Source organism: Perca fluviatilis, chromosome 14 (genome assembly GCF_010015445.1).
Source record: "Perca fluviatilis chromosome 14, GENO_Pfluv_1.0, whole genome shotgun sequence".
NCBI lineage: Eukaryota > Metazoa > Chordata > Actinopteri > Perciformes > Percidae > Perca > Perca fluviatilis.
In genome coordinates this window covers 11,950,200-11,963,014 of record NC_053125.1, presented here as the reverse complement: position 1 = coordinate 11,963,014, position 12,815 = coordinate 11,950,200, and the positions used below count along the sequence as shown (strand labels likewise).

Below are 12,815 nucleotides of genomic sequence, written 5' to 3'. Positions count from 1 at the left end.
TAACGTTAGCTAGCTAACGTTACAGTGTTTAATCTTAATTTCAGGTAACATTAAGTGCTTAACGTTAAAAAAAGATTTAAAATTGGGTGTTATCCTCCAAACTGCTCATTAAGGCAATTTCAGTTAGCTACGTTAACAAGGTCACTAGCTAGCTAGCTAGCTAGCCAGGTTATTCGGTGAAAATGTGTTGCCAAACGTACTTCCTGCTTCATTTGTCACCATCATTTTTAGACATGTAAAAAAATTGCATTTAAAAAAAAAGTAAACATTTATTTTGAAGGTAAGACGTCCAAACCGGAAGTCTTAGTTAATTGTTGATGGCACCTCTCCAAGTAAAACTTGATAGATTGTACTGTGACTTTGCAGCTTTCTTACATTGCAACATATGTTAACGGTATTTCTGCGAGTAACGTTTAGTTTTCTTCTTGACCTAGCTAGATACATAGACAGTAAATAAACTAGATATAATGTGATGTGTAGGGGTGTAGGGGTTTCCTGAAGCATTTTTTTTAGTCCACGTTAATTCACCTGTCAATTAACTGTAATGGAAAAAGTGAGAAGCGTGATGTGAAACCTGTGGTTGTCGACCTGGATTATGTACCTGTACTAGTATATTATCCTGTATTGTAATGACCTTTCCAGGAGTCATGGCAAGTCTGTGTGTCTTTGGTGGTTGGAAGACGTCCAGAGGATGAGGAACTGACCCAGGCTTTGTCTTTGGCTGTACAGAAACCACTTCGCAAACTTTTTAACTTGTTGACCTGGGAAAGCACCATTGCCAAGGTATTCTTAGTTTGGTTGAAGTTCTTTTTATTAATAGGGTTTCCTTTATTTTTGTAGAGCTCTTATTGCAATCATACATTACCTAAACTGTAAAAAACGTTTACTAGTTCATATGAAATTAACTGAACTTGATACTGTTGTAGTAAGTAAAGTTTATTTGTATAGCACCTTTCACAGATAAAATTCACAAAGTGCTTCACAATAAAATGCAATACAACACAAGAAGTCACAATACAAGCAAATTGAAATACAAATTGAAAACATAATAAACAACCATAAAACCAACTCGACTAAGTAAAAGACTGCTTGAACAGCAGAGTCTTAAGCTGCTTTTTAAAAGATTTGACAGAATCCACACAACGTAGCGAGAGAGGCAAGTCATTCCACAGCCTAGGAGCCACTGCTTGGAATGACCGATCCCCTCTAGTTTTAAAATGAGTGCGGGGAACCACTAATAGCATCTGACCTAATGATCTCAGACTACGGGTGGGGGTATGTAGCTGTATCAAATCAGAGATGTATGAAGGAACTTGACCGTGCAAGGCTCTGAAAGTAATGACCAGGATTTTAAATTGAATTCTATACTGGACTGGTAACCAGTGAAGTGCTGCTAAAACAGGTGTGATGTGTGCTCTTTTGTTAATGTGCATTAAAAGCTTTGCAGCAGAGTTCTGAACAGTCTGGAGACGATAAAGCTGATTCTTACTCAGACAGGTAAAAAGACTGTTACAGTAATCTAAACGTGAAGAAATGAAAGCATGAATGATCATCTCTAATTCATCCTTAGTCACAAGTGTTCTTAATTTAGAAATATTTCTCAGTTGGAAGAAACAGTTCCTAACTAATAATTTAGAGTGGTGATCCAACGACATAGCTGAATCAAAAACCACACCTAAGCTCCTGAGAGTTGTTATGACTCTGTTGTTTATCTATGTAGCTTTCACAGCTTTAAAATATTGAATAAACAAGAAAGGGTGTACAATCTTGTTCACAAAGTTGGAAACTAATCTTAGTCACAATCTAAATATCTCCACGTATTAAGTATTCCTTAACTATCTTTTTCTCCTAGATCTCAGATTTTATGATAATTACCATCTTTGGTTGTCCTCACTGTATTGACGATAGCATGAATGGCTAATTTATAAATACTCTGTATTATTTGTCATAAATTGAGCTACTGAATGAACTACCGGAAATAGTGTCAGTGCCGCCCTTATACCTTGTATTTTGTATTCTGTCCGACCTTATTACAGATCCATGAACTGGGGAACCCAAAAGCAAAAAGACCCGATGACATCCCCATGTATTATGAGGTAGGCCTGGGAATGAGTTTTTTTTTTTATATGTCATGTGTCAGTCTATCGGTGTCTTCTAAATGTCTTTGTGCTTTATTCTTCCTGTGTATGCGTTGTGTCTCTGAGCTGGCTTTGTTCTCTGTGTTTGTGTCTCCTCTAGGTTACAGAGTCTGCTAAGATTCTGCTGGATGCAGGAGAGGAGATTCCTTGTGACCTGATGGCTAAAATACTGAAGTTCCAGCTGCTACAGATCAAAGCCAATGATCAGCAGAGGAGGGAAGCTGAGGTCAGTGTTTCTTCATATATCTCATTCTTTGTGTGAATGATTAGAATTTAGGAACCATGTTGAACTAGATTGGATTTTCACTCGGGTTTCAGTTGCAGTATAATGTCATGTTTTGCATTGAATTGAACTTTTGAATTAGTTATAATGTCACTCATAGTTGAATAGAAAAAGTTAATGGGATAATGAGTAAGAAGAGTTAATGGAAATTTTCTAAGGATTCTTTTTGTGCAATTTTGTCATTTTTGTCTATTTTTGAAGGATGAGGAGGAGAAGGCAAAGGACGGTCCTCCCTCTGCCAGCAAGGACAAAGGAGGGGCCAAGGTCTCTGACAAAAAAGGAAAGAGTCCGCCCCCACCTGTGGCACCTTCCAAGGAGAAGAAGACCAAGCTCCAACGCAGGGATGATGTTGAGCCACCAAAGTTCATAGGTAAAAACTCAAATTAAAGCCAACTCTGTCTGTGGGCTATGGAGTTTAAAAAGTTCAAATAGTGAGAAATACTGTTAATGCACACAGAAGTGTAGGGTGTCCGTGTTTGAGAGAGAGAGAGAGAGAGAGAGAGAGAGAGAGAGAGAGAGAGAGAGAGAGAGAGAGAGAGAGAGAGAGAGAGAGAGAGAGAGAGAGAGAGAGAGAGAGAGAGAGAGAGATTGCTTTTCAACAGTGGAGATTCTTCGTGGAGTGCTAAACCCAAAATTCAATAGGCATGTTCCAAAAAAAGTGAAGAAAAGGTAAGTTAAGGTAAGTCCCAAGTTAAGGAGGACAAAATACTGTCATTGCACTTTTTTAATTAGGCTCACATCACATTAAATCAACGCTGATCAAAATCAAAGCCTTCTTCAGAGCGTTTGTGCCGTAACGCGTCAGCGTTGATTTATTGTGATGTGTGCCTAATTCAGAAAGTGCAATGACAGTATTTTGTCCTCCTTAACATGGGAACCTGAGATGTGCTACCTTTTCTTCACTAGTTAGACATTGTATTAGATTAATTCACTCTGTGTGTTTTGTGTTATGTGTCTGCGCATAGATGACGAACCACAGGACGGTCCTCAACACTACATCCTGCTGCTGGGCTTCTACCAGCCCCACCTGATTGGGGCGCTCGATGCCATAGGGGTACATGTTGCCAATGTCATTAAATTGTGTTCGGAGCGCACACAAACATCTGAGGGACAGCAGGAACAACACCCCTCTGAGGGCAATGAACATAATCTGAAAGCTTCTCCTGTTTTGGATGCAGGTAACACACCTTCAGTATACAGCATGCACTTAATGAGGCAAATCCAAACTAAATAATAGCTTTTATATAGATTCAATCTCATCAGTATACCCTTATTTTTTTTAATATGTATTGTATTGTATGTTGTTATTAACATTACATCATCCTTTGTGTGTGCCAGAAGCAGAGGTTCATGGTAGTGTAGAGCTGGCCAAGACGTTGGATCTATTCTGGTCAGGTCTGAGACCAGTTTTGGACAGCGGGCCATCACACTCCAAGCTTCATGATGTGGTTCAGCTCAGCTACACTGTCCCAGATCTCTGGCCTCCGTTCCACACACAGTACCCTGAGGCTGAGGCGAGTTGGGCCTGACAGATTGGTTTCGTAGATCTATTCTCATTGAAGCCTGCTCTGTGCCTCTGATCTTGCACTGTTTCCTGGAACCAGTCTGTGTGCGTGTTGTGAGCGTGGGTGTGTAATGTGTGGTCGGGCAAACATTTAGAAGTTTTGAAATTTGGCCCTTATTATCTCATTGTGGATTTTCTTGTGTATTGTTATTTTGTCTGTTTGAACATTTTGTCTCTCCTTTTGCTATCTCCTTTTGGATCATTCTTAAGGTCCTTCTCTGTCTGGCTTTCTCCCTGTCTCTGCCTAGTAATGTTTGCTAATCACTAAGATTCACATTTCTGTGACTGGATTTTGAATTTGAATCCTAATCTGTGTGTGGGTGTACTGTGTGTCCAGCTGGAGATGGGAAGCCGAATCTTTAAGGGTGTGGCCAATATCATCTATGAATGTCTGAACTGGCGCAGGCAACATCAGCACTACCTGGACAACATCAGACTCATCTGTGTACCCACTGTGCACCCACTGGTGGATCCACAGCCTGCAGAGGTACGCATGCATGCATGTCAGTCAGTATAACTGCACAATTATTCTTCACCATCATAGTGATTGGTACATGAAATTATAACCAAGTGTATTCATTTTCATACAGCATGGAATATCATAAACTATCTAACAACATATTCTGTCGCCAAAGAATAGTTAGAACTTACCAAGCATAGGAAAGCCCAACAGTGACTCCTAGTGGACTAAAACAGAAGTGGCACATTAAGAGTGCCTGTTACCTCACTCTTTTGGGTCAATTAAATCAAATATCTTAAAAAATGCATGCATGTTTCTTGTGCCAGGTTTTTCCGATGCCTCTCTCCATGGCTCCAGGCTCCAAGAAGAAATCAGTGCGGGAGGAAAGCCCACCAGACCAAGGTAAAACCTTTTTTTCTTTTATCATGTATTTTTGGGACATGCTTGTGTGTGTGTTTGTTTGAAGTGCAAACTCAAGACTATGATGACAAACCTAACCTCCTTTCCTTTCTGTCTTCTCTACTTTGTGGACAGAGGCCGAGCACCCTTCTCTCTCTACAGATGTGGACATGCGTTACTATAGCAACCTACTTGACCTGGTTCCCCCTGAAGCCTGCTCTGTGCCTCTAATCATGCACTGTATGCTGGAACAGGTCTGTGTGCGCATTGAGAGTGTGAATAAGTAGTGCGTGGTCAGGCTGAGAAGATGGGTACATTTTTACATAAAAACCCTGTGTGGTATGGCCTTGCTTTGGTGGGTCAACACTTTTGTCACATGTGCGTTTGTGTTCTTTAGGTGGGGATTTCAACAGAGAAGTCTTTGTCTGCACTGTCCCATGTGGCTGAGGAGCCCAAACCTCATAACGGTGCTGGGTTAGACTATGAGCTGGTCAGCTTCATGCTCCAGAGCTTCCTGCCTCTGGTATACACACAAGAGGAGAGAAGCCACATGTTAAAGAGTTTGCTGACTACAGCACAGAATGAAGACGACAAGAAGGTATAGTGGCCATATACCAAAACACACACACACACACACACACACACCTTTAGAAATGTACTGTTTAGCATGTGCTGTGTATATGATAGCCAACAGAAGACAATATTGAAACACATACTGTTTTCCAGGACTCACTTACAAAAATGTAGATTGTGTAAGGGTACATATATGCAGCATTGGTGGTTCAGTGGTAGAATTCTCGCCTGCCACGCGGGAGGCCCGGGTTCGATTCCCGGCCAATGCAGCACAATCTTTTAGGCAGGAGGGGGTGAAAGGAGTGGCTTGTATTTCAGCAGGCAGGGCTAGTCCCTTTCAGCCAATCCCTGCCTGCTCCGCTGTCACGCTGAGAGTGTGCTAACACACAGACTGGAGGATGGGCTTAGATGTGACGTGGCCGGGGGAGGGTGTAATACTTTCTTTCATGAGCGCAGAGAAAGCATGTAAGAGGAGATGGGTCGGTCCTTTCGTTTGCTGTTTTTTTTTTTTTCATATTTCATCATACAACCCCAATGACTGTTTTTCACCATAAAGAGCATGATCTTTAAACATGAGACATGCTGTATATTTTAGTGATAAAGTTCCTGATTAAGTTAGTTCAGCACAGAGAAGCCTGAGTGAAAAGAGAGAACAAAGTGAAAAGAGAGAATGCTTGTGGGACACAAAGCATATTAGCAGAGGGCTAGAGAGATGCAACGCAAATGATCAGTTGTGTCAAAAGCAGCACTGAGGTCCAGTAATAGAAGCACAGAATTGGACTCTGAATCTATAGTAAGCGGAAGAGCATTCGCCACTTTAGTGAGTGCAGTTTCAGCGGAGTGACAGGCCCTGGAAGCAGATCAAAAAGGTTCAAAAACATTACTGTTGTGTTTACTATGTGGGCCGAAAGTTGCTGTGACACAACCCTTTCTAGTCCTCTTGAAAAGAATGGAACTTTAGAGACTGGTCAATCATTATTTACAGCCCCTGGACCTAGGTGTGGTTTCTTGAGTAGAGGTTTAACCCCAGCAGTCTTAAAGTTAGTGGACGTGATAAATGAATTATTATCTGCATTGGAGGTCCCAGAAATGTTTAGCTGGTAGGGGGATGCAGAGGCAAGTAGTTAGTTTAGAAGAATATTTAAAGACAATGTTTCAAGAGAGGTAGTCTAAACATTTGTAAGCACAGAAACTAACCAGGATTCAACATATGAATATTGCACAACTTATATTACAAAAGTAGCTGGAGATGAGAACTTTCAATCAGTTTCTTGGCAAAAAAAAATTATTGTAAAACAAATCATGAGCTGTAAAGGTCCACAGGTAATCCCTCACCAAGTGCAGGTAAAGTTGGCGGACCAGTGTGTTGAGTAGTGAGTAAGGACAGACTAGTGTCACTTCGTAATGTTTTTAGAAAGGGATCTGACACCACGGATGTGACAGGAGAGACAATCAGAAACAAAACAAAAAAATCTCATCATGAAATCCTTGTTTCCCACTTTTTTGGTTTGTAGCGTTATTGTGAAGAGAAATATGATTTTATTGCATACTACCACATTACCTACAAATACTTTGTAGCTGTAACAATTCCAAATTTTGCTGTACAGTTGTCTCAGAAATAATTGCGATTAACAATATAATTGCCTCTTTCAGTCAAATTTAAAAATATGTATTTCTGTATTACTTTGTTTAAACAAATTGAAGTTCTAAATGAATTTCAGATACATCTTTTGGTTATTCCACTGTTATGTGACCCATAAAATGTAATAACACAAATACACAGCCTATGAAGTAAACTACGCCTCTTTATTATCATAAAACTGATATTATAACTGTATCCCCCCTTGCTATGAACGTGTATAGGCTTAAGTACCAACAACTGAATTAATAATACAAATTTATAGTCCCACTAATAATCACTTATATAATTACAATATGGCACATCTAAACAAAATCAACAATTACCAGTCATACACCTTAAGACCTGAGCTAATGTTAGTAATTAATTGCAGTTAAACAAAGAAACCGCGATTATGTAAAATAATTGACAATTAGACAAGTACGCAATAGCTGTTACAGCCCTAGACCCCTGGAATAAAGCATAGCTGGGCCAAAATACAAGTCCAGCAGATGGTGCTATAATCACAGGAGAGTAGCTAAAATACTGTACAGTAAAGTCCTACAAAATGTTAAAAATAAATTATTGACATGTGAACATGTGAATCACTGAATGGGATTTCCTGGTGTGTATGCGTGTGCACCCTGTGACTCCAGAGCGTTGGGACACACGCTTCACCAAATGAATTATTCACTCATTAGTCTCTGTTTTATTCTCTTTTGTGTCAGAGGCTAGTGGAGAAGTTTGGAGCAGAGGAGATGCAGAAGAAGTCTGAGCACCCTCTAGTCATCAGATGCCATGATGAGATGGCACTGCGCTTGAAGGATATCAGTGCAAGTAGATTTCTTTTATTTTTACAGTTGTGTATAATTGATTATTTTTTTATGTGGAATTGTGCGATGTGCCATTTCTGTCAAGTATACTGTATAGTTTCTCTAATCTTGGCCCCATTCTGACCTATTTTTTCTTTAAAAAATGTGTTTATATGCTGTTTATTTGTGTGTGTGTGTGTGTGTGTGTGTGTGTGTGTGTGTGTGTGTGTGTGTGTGTGTGTGTGTGTGTGTGTGTGTGTGTGTGTGTGTGTGTGTGTGTGTGTGTGTACATGTGTGTACATGTGTGTACATGTGTGTGTCCCTCTTAGGCGGTTCAGGGTTTTGATCCAGCCGAGGTGGAGTTGTCCATGATGAGGCGGTCTCCAGTGTGGGAGCTGATCCACTCTGTAGCTCAGCAGAGGAACAGCAACTCCTGCTGGATGGCAACCAAACAGCAGCTCCAACACTACTGCACAGATGGTCAGAAACCAGCGGCCTTTTGGAGGCACACACCTTGGCTCAATATACTGTATACATGCAGTGGTGGAATGTAACTAAGTACATTTACTCAAGTACTGTACTTGTATTTAGTCTTTTACTTCCACTTCACTAGATTTCAGAGAGAAATATTGTACTTTTTATTCCACTACATTAATCTGACAGCTTTAGTTACTAGTTACTTTACAAATTAAGATTTTTGCACACAAAACACATGTAATTTATAAAATATGATGCTCTATTATAAATGTAACTACCCAACAATATATAGGCCTACAACTCCAGCTGAAATGATTCGATGGTTAAACACTTAGTTTATTGACAGAACTGTTTTGATCCTTTCCAGTTTCTAAAATGCGAGGATTTTTCTCCATGGAGTACTTTTACTTTTAATACGTTAAGTACATTTTCCTGATGACACTTACATACTTTTACTTAAGTAACATTTTGAATGCAGGACTTTTACGTGTAACTGAGTATTTTTACAGTGTGGTATTAGTCCTTTTACTTAAAGCTACATTGTGTAAGAATTTCTCCCATCTAGCGGTGAAATTGTATATGACAACCAACTGAATATTACTCTCTAGCCCCTCCCATTCCGAGCGCATTTCAACTCCTACGGTGGACGAACCCGAAATTAGCTCTTAGTATCTCCATTGTTTACACGCAGCTCTTCTAGCCACTCCAACATTAACTTTGGTCTTGTTGCTTTGCCTGTCGCATTGTCGTTTTAATTCTCTTTTTCGCTTCCCTGGCGAGTAATCTCTCCCTGGCATTCGTCACGGTGCCACTGAGTTTAAAAGCGCGAAAGGCGGAGGTATGTCCCTCTTTGGCTAATATATTTTAAAGATGGAGGTGCTACATGGCGGCCGTCATTCAAGCGACTCACTCGTATGTTTTCTGAATGATTCTAAATGGCAGATTCTACGCTTATGAGAACACTTTGATTAGTTGGTGGAAGTAATTATGCATGAATGAGCACGTATTTGTGAAAGAACAAAGGGGGTTTTGCTAAGAATCCACAAAAAAAATTACACAATGTAGGTTTAAGTTCAGGATCTGAATACTTCTTCCACCACTGTATACATGGCTGTTGTTAATTAACTTCTGCACTACCTCAGAGTTTTTGGCAGCTTGTTGTCATGTTTTATGACTGTATTGATTAGAATAGGGAATTGCTTTTTGTGGGCGGTTGGTCAGTCTATGTTTCTTGGGAAAAAGCTCTTGATTTATCAGCATTAAGACGATATTATGATGCCATGATATCCCACAGATGTTGTGTCATGGCTGGAGGTGGAGAGATTAATTCATCAGAGCGTGTTTGAGAGTATGCCACTGACCAGGCTGGACCAAAAGGGTGTACTACTGAATGCTCCTGGACATCTGGGAACACTGGAACCAGCAGAGCAACAGATACCCACAATCATCCCCTGGGACAACCCGCTATCCTACGCTAAACAGCAGCTTAATAACCTACGGACTAAAGGTCTGTTACTACGTTGGTTAAATCCATTACTGTGATGTTGTGTGCTTCCATAAAGTATATTACACGATACAAATGACTTAAGAAACTTGATTGCCTCTCTCAACAGTATGTTATACAATTTACTCAACTTAAGTGCCATACCTCATCATTTATTTCAACTTTAGGTCTGACATTTCTTACTGAAGATCCTGGTAACACAGAGGTATCGTTTCTATGTTCATACCACTGTAGCTGCTTACATTTAAGCTATTAATGTATTTATGCTATAATAAAAGAATGACGACCATTTGTTCTTATTTTCCTCCCAATAATGTTGCATGTTGTTTTTTTTCTCCAGCAGATCAGTGGGAGAGTGTGTTGCCAGCTGGACTTATCTGACATTCAGAGTTGTAGGCTGAGATCTCTGTTTGACTGGCACTATGCCGAACACCACAATGCCTCTATCTTCCCACAGGTGACCTGACTAATCTTGTTAAGGTTAAAACATCATGACGATCCTTTTTTAGCTAAAATACATGAATTGTTATATTGAAACGCCTCATATATTTGATGTTCTTTCAATTTTACACATACAAATTACTTCTTTTTTTATTTTTTTATGTGTAGGTACTGCAGTTAGCCTCAGAAGAATACTGCTGCTTTGACACCTTCAGAGGAAGTCATAACAACATCCTGTACATATTTTGTCACAATCCAATGAGCCCCTTTCGCCAGTGCAAGGACTTCTGGGATGTAGCCCTTCACACTGATGTCAAGTTCAGGTGAGAATGCAAGCTCACATTTTTAGGCGTTTCCTTTCCACAGGATATGAATAGTAATATGTTTTTATATTCTATGTGAGAAAGCAAAAGAGTGTTGCATAGACTTTATTTGTCATTATTACCTTCTGATAGGATGTACCTGGAGCATGTGGCAGATAGAATTTCAGATTGGACAAAAGAGGAAGAATTAAAGAGAGAGGCAATGCAACTCAGAAATCTCAGCCCTGCTGAGTCTCCAACAGGTAATGTGGTTTGTCAACATAAAGCTCTGGCAACGTGAGAGTATTTACCACCATACAAATACAATGTTTTGTTTTGTTCCTGGACTAGATGAAAAGGCTACAAATTCTGCAGAGGAGAACACTCTGGAACCGGTTATCAGAAAAAGCTCCCTTAAAGTTAGTACCATCTAAAACATGAACATTCACTTTCACAGTCGGCTCTGTTCTGGCCTTTCAGCAGCATTGCAGTAACTCTTTGGACCCTTTACAGAAATCTGTAAAACTACCATAAACCTGATCCCTCCTTACCTGGTGATTTGATTTCCTCACAGAGCTGTGGAGATTTTGTATTGTCAGTAGTTACAGAATCACATACCCAAGCATAATTTATAGAGCAAACCAGTGAATGCATCCATCCATTATCTATAACTGCTTATCCTAGAAGGTCGCGCGTGTGGCTGGAGCCTATTCCAGCTGACATTGGGCAACAGGTCAGCAATGGTACAGCAATGACTCTGGTGTATAGTAATGTGTGCATGATGTTATAGGCCTGGAAGTTGGAGCAGGAGCAGCTAATGGAGGAAGACATGGCCAAGAAATCAAAGCAGGACAATACACCGAAAGGCAAGCAGCCAAAGGAGGAGGCTATGTCGAAGGACATCAAGAAAACTTTGAAGAAGAGCAGAGCAGAGACAGCAGGCAGCTCAGCCAAGACTCCCTCAGAGTCCATTACTACCACAGCGCCCCCTGTGGAGGAAAACAAAGAACTGCATTCGACAGAGGAGCTCTTCAATGTGAGGAAACGCACACAAAACCATGAATAAACTGAGTTTATGTTTGCATTGGAAAATGACCTGCAAAACCTAGATAGCAGATGATGTGGTGTAACATAAGTCCATTAATACCAGCACATCCAATCAAAGAGGGATGCTGAAATAGAATCCGCGCGTGTGTGTGTGTGTGTGTGTGTCTGTGTGTGTGTGTGTGTGTGTGTGTGTGTGTGTGTGTGTGTGTGTGTGTGTGTGTGTGTGTGTGTGTGTGTGTGTGTGTGTGTGTGTGAGATTTTGTAGGGTTTCACCGGCTACAGTATGGATGGAAAGTTGATCCATGTGTCAGGTCGTTGCCAGTACCTTTTCCCTTCAGATGGAGGACGCATCACTGTGGAGAACGTCAGCTACATTGAAGGTATTGAGACAAAGTTGAGGTTGTAAAAAATTACAACATTTACTTGCCGTGCTGCGTAAGTGGGAAAGTCAGTCATTGTAAGTCATGTTGTTCATGAAAAAGCAAAATGCAACTCAGCTATTTTTCACTGATACCTAGTGAGTTATTTTTCCCATGCATTTTGTACTGTTTTTGCTCCAGGTTCCAGCCTAATGAAACTGGCTGTGAAGAAGGATGGGCATCATTTCAACACATACGTCGACCAAATTGTTGTTGATCCAGCAAAACCCCTCCCTCAGCCCCAAGAAAAAGAAACCAATGGCAGAAAAGAAGATTTTAAAAGTAAAGATGCTGATCATACCACAGATATTAAGCAGCACCCTCTGTCCAGAGGACCCGTTTTGTAATTTTAGGATTCTTTTTATCCATCCTGTGTGTGTGTGTGTGTGTGTGTGTGTGTGTGTGTGTGTGTGTGTGTGTGTGTGTGTGTGTGTGTGTGTGTGTGTGTGTGTGTGTGTGTGTGTGTGTGTGTGTGTGTGTGTGTGTGTGTGTGTGTGTGTGTGTCCTTTTCAGTGTCAGAGCCTGTGGAGATGAAAAGAGTGAAACATGGATCCCTCTCAGCAGTGTTAGACAATGGAGTCCACCTCTCATACAGTTTCTATGGTTCCACAGGAGAATACAGAGGTGTTGCACTTAAAACACATACGACTTTCAGCCTTTGTGAAGTTTTAATTTCTATAAATTATTATAAATCTTTACTTAACTTTGAAAACAGGTTGATTGTGCTTATAGACTGACCGATCTCAGTGCTTTGGATATTCATATTATTTTGTCTGGA

At 40.4% G+C, this 12,815-nt stretch overlaps 1 protein-coding gene and 1 non-coding gene across 7 annotated transcripts in view; both read left to right on the top strand.

Moving 5' to 3' along the window:
* spag17 (sperm associated antigen 17) overlaps positions 1-12,815 on the top strand; it is a 31,163-nt gene that overhangs the window by 4,758 nt on the left and 13,590 nt on the right. For 5 of the 6 annotated variants that reach the window (XM_039823317.1, XM_039823319.1, XM_039823314.1 and 2 more), the window contains 22 exons: positions 643-783; positions 2,037-2,096; positions 2,239-2,364; positions 2,623-2,791; positions 3,387-3,599; positions 3,760-3,935; positions 4,323-4,472; positions 4,772-4,847; positions 4,980-5,098; positions 5,242-5,442; positions 7,764-7,868; positions 8,177-8,327; positions 9,619-9,831; positions 9,996-10,033; positions 10,169-10,285; positions 10,438-10,592; positions 10,725-10,834; positions 10,923-10,990; positions 11,362-11,607; positions 11,884-11,998; positions 12,179-12,319; positions 12,551-12,661. In XM_039823317.1, the coding sequence (XP_039679251.1) occupies positions 643-783; positions 2,037-2,096; positions 2,239-2,364; positions 2,623-2,791; positions 3,387-3,599; positions 3,760-3,935; positions 4,323-4,472; positions 4,772-4,847; positions 4,980-5,098; positions 5,242-5,442; positions 7,764-7,868; positions 8,177-8,327; positions 9,619-9,831; positions 9,996-10,033; positions 10,169-10,285; positions 10,438-10,592; positions 10,725-10,834; positions 10,923-10,990; positions 11,362-11,607; positions 11,884-11,998; positions 12,179-12,319; positions 12,551-12,661 (3,001 nt within the window). The remainder of the gene's footprint in view (positions 1-642; positions 784-2,036; positions 2,097-2,238; positions 2,365-2,622; positions 2,792-3,386; positions 3,600-3,759; positions 3,936-4,322; positions 4,473-4,771; positions 4,848-4,979; positions 5,099-5,241; positions 5,443-7,763; positions 7,869-8,176; positions 8,328-9,618; positions 9,832-9,995; positions 10,034-10,168; positions 10,286-10,437; positions 10,593-10,724; positions 10,835-10,922; positions 10,991-11,361; positions 11,608-11,883; positions 11,999-12,178; positions 12,320-12,550; positions 12,662-12,815) is intronic. The other variant, XM_039823318.1, reaches the window with a different exon arrangement.
* trnag-gcc lies at positions 5,616-5,686 on the top strand. The gene has a single exon. It is a non-coding gene; the product is annotated as a tRNA-Gly (tRNA).